We start from the raw sequence: 13,675 nt of genomic DNA, 5'->3' as shown, positions 1-13,675 counted from the left end.
AACCAATTGTGGGTTTCTCTCTTTTAGGAAAGAGAAATTTGTTATCCTACCTCCCCATTCCCTATAAATACAACTCATGTAAGAGGAGGGGAGACAATTCATTCTTCTTATAGTTTTTTTTTAGTTGCTCTCTCTTTCTCTTGCTCTCTCTTTAGTTTTAGTTCTTCTTTATCTTTTCTTCAATCACTTTTGTAATAGTTTTTTTTTTTATTTCAATTAATGCAAGCACTCTTTTATTTTTATTCAACCCTTTTATGTTTATGATTTATGCAATTGAGTTGTAATTTTTTAAGTTATAGTTCTAGGCTTAGATCTAGGTGACAAGATCACGAGCCGTGGAGCAATTTTTTTTTTCAAGTTCAAGCATTGATTCAAGTAAGTAGGCTCCTTCAGTAGTCTTCTCTCCCCCCTCTCATTCCCTCTTCTGACTACCTTTTCTTTCTTAATTTAGGATTTTTATTTTCAGTCGTTACATTATTGCTATCCCTCTCCCCCAAGGTTCATGGCTAGTGTATGTGTTGGCTTTGCCCCTCCTAGCCATAGAACCATCAATTTATTATTTTTATTTTAATTGTCTCCCTTTCCCTAAAGCCAAGTAGAGTAACCCTTGTAAGAGTGACTCTCTGGTCAAGTAGGGAAACTCATATTATGATGCATCCCTTGGGCTAAGTAGAGAAACCTACTTGTAAGTCTCTCTCTAGCTTTATCCCCTTTCTTTTACTTTATTTTTTTTCAGCATTTTTTTCCTTTATTTATTTATTTATTATTATTTTTTTAATTGCGTGGGTTGTTTATTTTCAGTTATTTATTTATTTTATTTTAATTACGTGGCTTGCATCTTTAAATTCTTAGATGACGAATGGTTAGGACGTTATTTTAGATACATATGTTTAGGACGGTAATTAGAATTAGATCACAACTATTAATTGGTTCACTTTCGCATTATTAAAAGAGATAAAAAAATAAAGTGGCTGCTCTCCCTATGTTCGACCCGTAGCTACACTGATCCGTACGGTTGCGGTTACATTTTAAATCTCAAACACTAAGCTTTTGGGAAATTAATTCATTATTTATCTTTTAGGAATTCCAAAATGCCAAGACGTGTACAACCTCAGTATGAGCCACAACAAAGAAAGAGAGGCTGATTCACCAAAATCAACCCTAATGTGTATGAGGAAGATCAAGTTGAAAGTAGGACTGCAATTGGGTTAACAGTACCAGTGCTATTAGCCGTCCCTACTAGAGTACCTGTACCTCCTTCTGCTCCACCAGTAATAACAGCACAGAATGTGGCAGACATAGTTACAAATATGATGAAAGGATTCCAAAAGGGTTTTCAACAGACTATGCAACAACAACAATAGGATCAGCAATGGCAACAACAGAAAGAAATGTTAGCATAGATAGCTACTGTTATACATGCTAGAGACTCAACTTTGAACCCTGCATTAGTGGCACCACATCCACATGCATCATCAGCCCCTGCTCCTATTCCCTCATTTGGTTCTGGAGTCCCAATTACTGCATAGATAGTTAGTGGGGCAGTCATCTCAAGCAGCACCCACACTGTGGACACTCACAAACAGACTCCAGAAACTCAGCTAGCTGTTCAAGTGTGGACTGATACTAGAAAGCTAATGGAAAAAATATGAAAAAGTATCGGCCTCCCTACTTCAGTAGTGTGAATCATGATCCATTGGCCCCTGCTAAATGGATAGAAGGAGTGAAGAAGGCATTTATAGTCCTAGGTGTACAAATGAGCAGAAGATATTATGTGCCAATTATCAGTTGCAGAATGAAGCTCATGCATGGTGGAAGGCTACTACACCTATACTGTTGGCTGTGTATCCGAATACTACTTGGGTACAATTTGTGGAATCTTTCTATGGAAACTACTTCTCTATAAGTTTTACAAACAGAAAGGAAGTAGAGTTCATGACACTAGTGCAAGGACCCAAGTCAGTACTAGAATATCAGCAACAATTTGAAGCCTTGTACTATTTTGCACCAGAGCAAATGAAGAATGACAGAGAAAAGGTTTGAAAGATTGAGAAAGGTCTGTGGGCAACATTGGAGCTTTTTTGATTGCACATCAATCACAGACATATGAAGAAGTGGTGCAGATAGCAAAGTCCATTGAGATAAGATGTTAGAGAACTATCATATTCCAGCACCAAGGAAAGCGAGAACATTGAGTGGAGGAAGACACTTTGGAAAATCAATGAATAGAACTACTTCTACTTCTGTTGTTCTTGGAAAGGTTAAAACAAGTCAAGTATCTACTCAGAATCAACCAGCAACCATAACTACCCAGCCTGCAACCATAAGGTGTTATGTGTGCCACAAGTTGGGCCATCTTGGTATTGTCCTCAAAGGATGCCAGGAGAACCCTATGTAACCTCTTCATCATCAGCAATGAAGAAGCCACTTGTGCAAGGGAAAGTATTTGCACTATCAGCTAAAGAGGTCAAGATCACTACTAGGGTTGTAACAGGTACAATGATTTCCATGATGCCTTCACATATATTGTTTGATTCTGGTGCATCTCACTCTTATGTGTCATCGCAATTTGTTGAGAAATTGGGAATAGAACCGAAAAAGTTGGCACATAAGTTAATGGTTAGTACACCTACTGGATGTATAGTGGATTTGGAAGATGTGTATGAACCCTGTTTGATTCAAGTATGTGGACGAGAAATGATAGCACATTTGATACAACTGGACATGAAAGATTTCGATTTGATTTTGGGCATGGATTGGTCGTCAACATACAGAGCTTGTGTGCTCTGTGCAGAAAATAAAATAGTATTTAGACCCCATGATGGAGATGAATTTACTTTTTATGGGCATGTAGTCAATAAAGCCAAAAAATTACTGATTTCTACTGTTCAAGTTTAGAAATTACTTAAGGCAGGATGTAAAGCCTATCTGGCTCATGCCATGGATGTTATTAAAGAGACGCAACCCTGGAAGAATTGGAACTAGTGAAAGAATATCATGATGTGTTCCCTGAAGATTTGTAGTGTGCCTCTAGATAGGAAAAACTAAATTATGTGTTGATTTGATACCAGGGGCAGCACTTGTGTCTAAAGCACCGTATAGGATGGTACCTGTAGAGTTGAAGGAATTGATAGAGCAATTGCAGGACTTATTGCAAAAGGGTTTCATTAGGCCTAGTGCATCACCTTGGGGAGCTCCAATTTGATTTGTGAAGGAGAAAGATGGCAGTATGAGGATGTATATAGATTATTGGGAGTTGAATAAGCAGACCATTAAGAACCGATATCAATTACCCCACATTGATGATCTCATTGATTAGTTACAAGGTGCTACTACATTTTCAAAGATTTACTTGAGATCGGGGTATCATTAACTGAAAAATCAAGGAGAGTGATATACAGAAGATAGCTTTCAGTGCTAGATATGGCCACTTTGAATTTGTGGTTATACCTAATTTGATAGTTAACTTGAATCGGTAGCTAGTGTTTAGGGTTTACCTAATTGAGAGTTGTAATGAAGTCTATGTGAATTGAATTGCTTCCCAATAGAAAAAGCCCCAATTCTAGGAGGGAATCTGAGACCCAATTCACAGAAAATTCACCCCTATAAACCCTGGAGCCTAGGGCTTTTACTATTTCAGTAGAGATTTGTAAAATTGAAGCTGTAATAGGGCTGAATAGGAAAAATACTGCCAAAGCCCTAGAATAGGAAATCATTCAAGATTTCTTCCTATGAAAATTTAATTAATTCTCTCCCTGGAATTCTATTATGATTTTAATTAGGGCTGGAATACTAATTATATGCCTTGTACACATTTGTACCCAACCTAAATTAAGGGTTTAGGTGAAGGAAATAATCCAATTTTGCAGAATTACCTTAATTCTTAATTAAATTCTAAAATCTCTATACAATAGGATACAAAAGACTTGGGGTGGTCAATTGACCAGTAGAGATGGGTCAGTATGTGGCCATTCCTAAAAGGAAGACCCACTTTAGATGGTCAGAGCTGCCAACCCAAGAATTAAACCCAATTTGGGCCTATAGAATGCAGTACAACCACTGGTAGAATCAGATTCTACAGAAATGGGGGCACCGATAGGTGCGAGAGGCTGGCCGATGGCTGCGCAACTAACCTACCGGTGGGGGTTCCAAAACCCTAGAAGCTTGTTGTAGTCAGTGTATCCCTATATAGAAATGAAATCTCTAAAATGCATTTTTCAGTAGGATGATCTCCTGTTGGAGAAAATGGATCATAATTAGGAGTCACAATACAACGACTAAGTATTGATGTGACTGGGTATCATATTCAAATGTGGGACCCACTGGCATGATTCTTAAATGAATTTCAAATCTACTAACAGAAAGATCATCCAAAAAGGGACTATGGAGGTAAGACCCAGTCAGAACCTGAATGGTAGGGTTTTACATAGAGTATACTAATAAACAAAGTAGAACTATTCCTGATAAATAATTGAATCCACTATGTAATTAGGAATTAAAGTCACCAACAAGGACGCAACTCTAATTTTGGAATCCAATGTATAAGAAATTGAGAAACAAGATGAGTGTGTGCCTGACTTCTTTTGTGGAGTGTTTATTTTATTTTAATTTATGTTGATCCTCATGCATAACGTTATGTGCATATTATTTATCTATTATTGATATTGTGGGATTGAAAGCTAGAAAAAGGTAAGACAGGTAAGACAGGGTATGTGCATGTGCCCAGTATTTAATATATGTTTGTGTATGGTGATGATGGATAAGCATCATATAGAAGGTTTGTGGGCTAGGGCTTATCACCACCCGAGTGCTACAACCCCTTGTCAGTAAGGGTGAGGTACCGACTAATCCCAACTTGTGGCTACCTGATCAATAGTACACTTTCAGGGTACGGTGTATTGTACCTAGAGATGGATAGTAGCAGAGTATGACGTACTGTACACTTGATTGCCCAGGGTTACTAACCTAGGGGTTAGTCGGGGGACTGAGGTTCTTTTTGGGACTGACTGACTCCTGCCTGTAACTAACTTGTATCCTTGGAGCACGACATACTGGAAAAGGAGATACCACCTACGTTGCATAGCACCATACCACTTTCATAGACTTAGTAATGGACTAGGAGATAGTTTCATGAGGATCATATAAGGTGTGGAGCATGCATTGCACCATTTGTACTATGTTTGTTTGCCTGCCCCCACCCCCTCACGAAGCATGGCGTGTTTACACCATTTTATTTATTCTCCTAGATGACGAGACCAGTATTCTACCGATTACCGACACTGATTAGGCAGAAATGGCCATGGACTTTTGGCCAATGTCCTAGAGGCTGAGACAAGAGCACAGACCTGACTGTGGTTGTGACGACTGTGCCTTCAGAGGCCAAATCTACTGAGTGGTGTTGCTAACTTTACAGGTTAGCTTTAAATATTCTATTGTGCTAGAAATACTCTGATGTATATATTAATACTAATGTGATAGGCAATGTTGTAAATATTTTAGGGATGAGTTGAGAATCGAATACAATTGTAAATCATGTTTTTATGATGTAGTATTAGACATTGGAAATATGTATATACTGGACTGTTTATATATGTGATTTTAGTTAGTGGTGTGTTATGGTTATCTACTCCCGAGTCTATGATCCTATAGAAATAGGCTGACTGGATATTGTAAGGTGTCCAGTGCTGCATAGCTTTGCTAGAGAAAGTAGGGTGTGATACCCAGATCCCTGATTGAATTGATCACTTCATTTACCCTGGTCATATAAGTGTCAATGTTCTCACCCTCTTGCATTAGCAGACTCTCAAGTTGATCCGTTAAGGTCTGAAGCTTTGCATTCTTGATTTTGTCTTCCCCTTCATAAATGCTTTTCAGTCTTTCCCAGATGTCTTTGGTTAAGTCACAATCCATCACCTTGGCCATCACACTCTTATCTAAAGATGAGAATATTGCATTCACTATCTTTTGATTATAACCATAAGCCTTCATAAACCTTCTTGGCTTCATTATCAATCGGACGTACCTCATGTTCCTTGTACTCATTCAGAATTGATGCCCAAACATCATACCCCAGTGAACCTAATTAAAATTGTATTCTCCTCTTCTAGAAGACAAATTCAGATCCATCAAACCTTGGAGTATGCCCTGAATACCCTTCACTTGACATACTACCACTGTCTCTGGATCACTCAACTATTCATCAAACTGACACTTAGTATCGGCTATGATGCCAATTGTTGTAACCTGATAGTCACTGAGAAGGGGGTGAATCAGTAAGTCCAATTATGATCCCCAAAACATGTCCAATATCTGACAAAGAAAACCCTAATGTATATGTCCTTGTACATGTCCCTATTTGTACATAGTCATATACACACTCAGCCTCTTATAGGCACTTCCACGTGTGCACACCCATTCCGTACTCCACACACTTCAATATATGGAATACAAACAACAAGCACTCCCACAACATAGGGTCTTTACGAGGTTTAGCAATTCGCCTACATCCCTGGAGTAGTCTAATAAAAGCTTCGTACCTACTCAATAATCTACTTTTGACTGAACCCACATTTGGGAGCACCCACACCCAATTTTCTCAAGCCAAAGTCGAGATGGCACTCCCAGAGTCAATACAATGTACAGCAACCACTGCACGGGAGCCTCCCAATGCTTAACACCCACTAAGAGCACAATATAAGAAATACAGGGAGCTTATATCAATGTCCTGCAATCATGCCCTGGTAGCATGTACGTACACAACTAGCTAGCATGCATACTGTTTATTCACAATTGACCTAGCATGCATACAGTTCATCCACAACTAACTGAGCATACATACATTTCATCAGACATATATTTAATTTAAGTTTAAGGTTAGGAAATCTCACAACTGATTGTCTGAGATAACTGGGAACCTCCACTGACAAGCTAGGTGCACACACATCACTTCCCCTTGTCTTCTTGCTCATCAAACACCAACAACTATCCTCAAGCTCTTTTCTCTTCCCCTTTCTTCCTCTCCTAGTTTGGAATCAAATCACAATCAGTGGAGGTCAACAACTCACAAATCAGCCTTCGATAGTGTACACTTCACTCACTTGAAGCTTTGAAAATCAGTCGATGGCTATTAATGGAGGTGAGAGCTTCTCTCTCAAAAATCACAGCCTTACACTCACCAAAACCCTTATTTCATGCTTTTGTAGTGTAGAGGGCGAAAAAAAAATGAAGTAGGAACTTGGATGGACGGATTTGGCCATGTGGTTAGGGAGATATGACCATTTGAAGTTGGACTAACCAAATAGCCTGAAATAGAATCTTCCCATGTGTGGTTTAGGGTCTATTGGCAGTAGGTGGGTCGAGGCTCAATCTGGACCGTAGGATGTAATAAAAAATCAACTCTTAATTTGGGACTTTGGATTTTATAAATGGCTAATTAATAGAAGCTGTAGGATGGGAATCATTGATGTCATAGATTAGACCTGTGGACTTCATGCTTGCGCAGGCACTGATAGGTACATCAACCTTGCATCAGCCGTCTTTTCATTGTTGAGCAACTATTGGTTCTTTTTCATAAGCTTTTCGACCATCAGATCGGTGCAGATTTTCTTGATCAATTTGTAGCCCTTCATTTGGAATCTTTGGTCCAAGTATATATCTACACTCCAAACACCAAAGCAACCCACTTTTTTCTACTAAGGCCTTGACTCTATAAAAATTGCACAAAGCTCCTTGCACTTTTAAAATAAATTCCAAAATAGCCTACACTAGCAGAGAGCTCTTTGGCCAAATTGGTTCCAATTTTTTCGACAAATTCCATGGAAACATTCATAAACTTCTTATACAAACTCCGATTGTGCCAAAATGAAAAGATAATGACCATAACTTGACATTCTACAACATTCTAGAAGACCTGATCGTCAGAATCAGTCATACAAAAAGACTATAATGCCCTTGAACTTTTCCAAATCCAAAACTTCCTCATACGGAATCAAAACCCGATGAAACCAAGTGCATTGAAAAGATTGGATTTTTCTCGCAAGGTTACATGAAGAAATTTTCTTTCAAAAAAATTTGTCTTCAATGTCGAAAACTGTGCCCGACTACAATGAAAGCCATCTTTTAACCATGGATGCTGTAACTTCTTCAAACGGTATCAAATGCGACGAAATTAGAAGCGTCAAACTGGATAAATTAAACACTAACTTTTTCATGAAGAAATCACCTTCCAAAAAACTCATTTTCATTGCCAAAAATACCCCCGAGCATCAATAAGCCAAATTTGTTAGTTTTAACCTGGAAACCCGTACAACCTACCATGGATGTTTCAATCCACGCCATTCATACCACGAATCTCTGTTATCTCATCGGAGACACTGGATGCTACCACAACACCACTTTTGACTAGGTTACCTAAACTGGTCACGTCATTACCACCATGTGGCCGAGGTTTCCAATAAGGACAACCATAAAACAACAATAATATGGTTCCTTTCTAAGGGGTTTCTACTCGAGTCAATCACATAAGATTATGAGAGATTGATTATTGAATCAGATAATGAAGGAGTAATTTCATAGTTACAAAATGGAAGTACTTCCTCTCCTACGAAGATTCAATCTATTTAGCGGATATTCTGCTCTTACCTTCTAAATTTGGAGCTTATGTTTTTAATTTTATTCCAAGGGTGCTCAACAATGTAGCTGACTCTCTAACTTAAAGAACACTATTGGTGACATGCACAACTGTGTGGTACATTTTTGATCCATGGATACAAGGGATATGAACTTTTGCCATAAGTGTAATACCCTAATGATGAATTGGCTCCGGATCCCCTTTCCCTAGTTAATGGATTGGAGAATATGTGAAAAAAAAGGAGGGGAGAAATTAAAATAAAGTCCAATTCATAAAGAAGATGAGAAAATTAATTAAGGACAAAATTTTGGTTACAAACAAACTTTTCTTAATATAAAAGGATAATCAATTTAGTTCAATTAAAAAAAAAAAAAAAAAAAAAAAAAAAAAAACATAAGAATAGCAATACATCAATCACATTTTATTCTAGTTGTCCCTCAAACTATGTGGACGTCTCATCGCTATTAGCCCAACAAGAGTTACAAGTAAACGATCAAACTCTGTACCGATCAAAGCAAGTTGGAGAAGTCCTTCGTTACTTGACGTTGACACTACTATCAAGTCTCATTTCACTAGACTAAGAAAGAACATCCATTGATAGTCTCTAATATTTTAGAGCACCACTTTTTACTCAGTGAGATGAAACTATAGGGACGCTGCGCAATACAATCGTCTCCACAGTCAGACCTGGTCCAAACCCTAATAGCACACCCCACTCAAACCCGCCACCAGTTGTGGCTTTTCCTTCCTCCATAGACTTCTTCCGTGTCTCATCCATAATGAACAACACTGTGGGGCTTGACATGTTACCAAACTCACTCAGCACTTTTCTTGATGCCTTTAGTTTTTCTTCTTTCAATCCAAGTGTGGTTTCGATTAAGTCCAAAATTGCAGGTCCACCAGGGTGACTTACCCAAAAAATGGAGTTCCAATCACTAATGCCAAATTTGCTGAATGCTTCCTCCAAGCACTTCCCAAGATTCCCAGCAATAGTTTTGGCCACATCCTTGGATAAGCTGATTGCAAGACCCGATTGACGCAAGTGACCTGCAACCATTTCTTCCGAGTCTGGGAGAATCCGGGTCCCTGCTGAGAAGAGTTGGAACAATGGGCATTCTATTGAGGTGTCAGGGTCTGCACCAACTATCACAGCTGCTGCACCATCTGCAAATATTCCCAACCCTAGCAGGGTATGCAGGTCTGTCTCATCGGGTCCCTTAAAGCCACTAATAGAGTTCAACTCTGAGCAAACAACCAGTACACGAGCACCTTTGTTATTCTCAGCAAGGTCTTTAGCAACACGGAGCACAGAGCCACCACCGTAGCAGCCCAAATGATACATCATCACACGTCGTACAGCCGGGTTAAGGCCTAGGAGTCTAATGAGTTGGAAGTCAACACCTGGTGCATCAACGCCGGAAATGGTAGTGAAAACAATGTGAGTGATCTTTGATTTGGGCTGTCCCCACTCGTTGATGGCTTTGGATGCTGCTTCCATGGCCAACTTAGGTACCTCAGTCACCATAATATCTTGGCGCATGTCAAGTGATGCAGCCGCTGAATCGTACATTTGGGGATTCTCAGCTATCATTTCATCGGTAAGGAAAATGTGACGTTTTCTAATCGTCGATCTTTCACCTGTTTCAACAACATCAAAAAGCTTATCATTTAGATGGAAAAGGACTTACAGATACACAATTGTTCTATACCATCCAAAAAAGCTTATCATTTGAATGTATGCTCTTCCAATTAACGAATGTATTATTTCAGAGAAAATGACAGTACTTACAAATTCGTTGGAACTTCTCCTTCAACTTGACCATATGGTCACTCTGTGTACTTCTAAAGTAGAAGTCAGGGAACTCAGTTTGCAACTTAATATTGGATGGATTTGCAGTGGCAATGGCCAGCACCGTGGCTGGACCCTCCGCATGCTGAGCTTCATAGACATCTCCGACCGATCCCATTGCTTGTTTTGGCTTGGCTTTGCTTGGCTGTGCTTTGCTTTGCTTTGCTTTGAGCAAGTAATGATGAAGTAGAAGAGGCAATGCATGGGAATTTATAATGAAAGGATGGTTGGATGGATTGGTAAATACAACCATTTCGTTAATAATAATGCAACTATTTGATAATTTATTATTTACAACTATATAACTAAAGTCAAAGGGCGGCCTCTTGTAGTAATTCTTGACCAGTTCACAATAAGAACGTGGGGCCCTCAGTTCAATAAAGAAGGTAAGGAAGGTTGAATAGAGCGGCAGATGCAAACTAAATGTAAAATTTAATTATTTATGATTTACTTGGACGTGCAAGTGTGCAACCCATAGGAAGGTTACAGTAATCCAACAAACTTTTACCACTTGGCATGGGTAACATGCAGCCGTTCTTCAAAATATTAAAAAAGATTGGTCAAATATTGAAAGTGCCTCAATTGGAACCGATTATGTTTAAAGAATAAAAATAAAAAAATGGATCCTATTATTTGGATACAGATCAAGAGAAATGAAGTTAAATAATGTGATGATTCCATTAATGATAGCTAAAATTTTGCAGATCAATTATCCATGTAGTTTGTCTGTCAAGATTATAAGTTTTGGTGGAAAATTTTCTGTTGAAGAGCATGGTTCTTGGATCAATATGGGGGCCAGTAAAAGTGCTTATGTAAGCATTAATAGGTTTGATATTTTTATCTTTCACAAGCAAGCTCCTTTTTCCCATAAATTTTAGGACAATCAGATTTTTCCATATGGAGATAAACTCTAAAAACTTGTTTCAAATCAAATTTAATGTTTTGATTAATTATAAAAAAAAATAATGATAATATAATATTAATAATAATAATAATAACAATAGGAGAATAGCTAACTACAATGTGGACCATAAGGTTGAGACACAACCCCAAATTCAACATGTAGGTAATTTGTATATAGTACATATAACTAGGGAGTACTATGTCCATCTAGCCTTTCTCATGCCCACACACTGTCCTTATTTTCAAGGGAGCTGCGAAAAGATGCCCCTACCCTCCTTAAACTAGGGACCGTATGTAGGAATGTGGAATGCTAGAGATACAAAGTTCCCACTCCCATATAAGTTATATACCAATAGTCTGGAAGATTACATGGCTCAGAAGTTGAAAATTACGACTCATGGAAAGCTTCCTCGATAGGTTACATCATGAAGTAAGAGTCATTGTTAGCAAACTAATGAATAATTCAGCAAAATGATGAACCAATCCTAAATAAGTTCGAATAATTTAAAAAAATAAAATAAAAGGGCTGCCATTTCTTTAGTCTATATTATATGAATAATTAAGAAATATTTGGGAAAGACAAATTTGACTCAAAAATTAAAACTCTAAATCGTTGATAATCAAATAATTTGCCTTGAAATATTTTTAAAAATTTCAAGGAAAAAAAAAAAAAAAAAGGCAATGTAATGGTTGAAGAGAAACCTTTTACATGCTTTTTTTTTTTTTTTTGGGAATTAAAGTTGATACATATAAATATCCATGTATATTATGTTGGATTGTTAGGAACACATCATTAATTTATACCACAATATTTACAGAATGTAAAATCATCAAAATAATTTTTGTTCAATCTTACAATTCAGATTCCATCCATGAACAAAATGCCCTTTGAGACTTTTTGGATCCCTGTAGAGGTTACCACTACTTAACCTCTCCTCACACCTTAGAAGATTTTACCATTATTTTCAACTACACTTGATAAATTTAAGTATAAATGAAATCTCGAAAAGTAATACATAAATTAAAGGAGAAATTTTTTCTAAACTCACAGAAGATGATTTATAAAAATAAATGAATAAATAAATATGATGAATTATTTAAAGAATTAAAAAGAAAAAAAAAATGCAACTAACTTAAGGTGGGCATATCTTAATTCTTAATCTTTCAAATGAGGAACATGCAGTTATTCTTTGAAAATGGAATAAAGATTGGTTAATCATCTTTTAAGTTAAGAGTGGCGAAGTCTTCAAATTTGGCTTTTTATATGTGTGTTACTTGTTCCTTATTGTTTTTATAATTACAAATTGCCACATGCAACCATAGGTGCATTCATGGATACACTTACCTCAATGGTTGTCAAGTTCACGAACTTGGTCTTTATTATTATTATTTTTTTTAATTGTTGAGTATTTTTAACTACTTAAGCTTGAGAGAGAGAGAGAGAGAGATCTTTAATAATTTAAGAAAAATATAAATTATATTTTTAAAAGTGCACAGTTGGATTTCGTTAGAAACAACGAAATCAAGAGATTGTGAAGTCCAATTGAAATTTGAGTCCAATAGTTTCCATGACGGTATGGTTCAATGTTAAATTGACTTTTCAACCTAACAACCATGGGGCCCACACGGGATAGAGAACCTGACAGCTATCCCACTGATGGTCAAGCCATTGGGTGGCGGTGTGGTGGTGGGGGTGGAAACGTGAGAGAGAGGATTCCCCTATTCATTGAAATATTTCACCCTTTTTTTACTGCCTATTATTTTTATTTATTTGTCTTACTCTTTATTAACAATTTTAGAAAAATGTGAAGAATACAAAATTTTTATTGAATGTAGATGAATTTTCTTTTCCCCTCAAAGATCATTTTTATTGAAAAAAAAATGAAAAAAAATTTACAAGTTGGAAGATCCAGATATACCAACAGTACAGAAAGAACACCCCACCTTTGGAATTTCCATTAGTAGAGAAGTGCTGATTAATTAATTACAATTGAAAATTTTCAATACATGCATATTGGATTGTATAATTCACTTGATCATCAAATTTGACAAGTGGATAATATTTTCTCAATCCATAAATCTAATCGTTCAAGTAATCATATATTTCAATTTCATACCCAAAAAAAAAAAATCCTTTAATTCATTTTTAGTAATTTTAATACATCATGAGTCATATGGGTTACCTGATCAAACAAACCTATAATGTGTTTAATTCATTCGCCCAATACTCCCCAATATATCTAAATGATTTAGACTCATGACCAAGTCAATTCATTATATGGCTTCAATAACAT

At 37.1% G+C, this 13,675-nt stretch overlaps 1 protein-coding gene across 1 annotated transcript; it reads right to left on the bottom strand.

Annotated features, from left to right (window-relative positions):
* Nucleotides 1–9,023: 9,023 nt before the first annotated feature.
* LOC122070444 (chalcone synthase-like) lies at nucleotides 9,024–10,638 on the bottom strand. The gene is made up of 2 exons (XM_042634597.1): nucleotides 10,419–10,638; nucleotides 9,024–10,267 (listed from the first exon to the last, which is right to left on the bottom strand). The coding sequence occupies exons 1-2, from the start codon at nucleotides 10,594–10,596 to the stop codon at nucleotides 9,261–9,263; spliced, it is 1,185 nt and encodes a 394-aa protein (XP_042490531.1). The 5' UTR covers nucleotides 10,597–10,638; the 3' UTR covers nucleotides 9,024–9,260.
* Nucleotides 10,639–13,675: the final 3,037 nt, after the last annotated feature.

The sequence above is a fragment of the Macadamia integrifolia genome, unplaced genomic scaffold (assembly GCF_013358625.1).
Source record: "Macadamia integrifolia cultivar HAES 741 unplaced genomic scaffold, SCU_Mint_v3 scaffold927, whole genome shotgun sequence".
NCBI classification, from domain to species: domain Eukaryota; kingdom Viridiplantae; phylum Streptophyta; class Magnoliopsida; order Proteales; family Proteaceae; genus Macadamia; species Macadamia integrifolia.
Note: the sequence above shows the minus strand (reverse complement) of the source record. Positions and strands in the feature narration are given on the sequence as shown.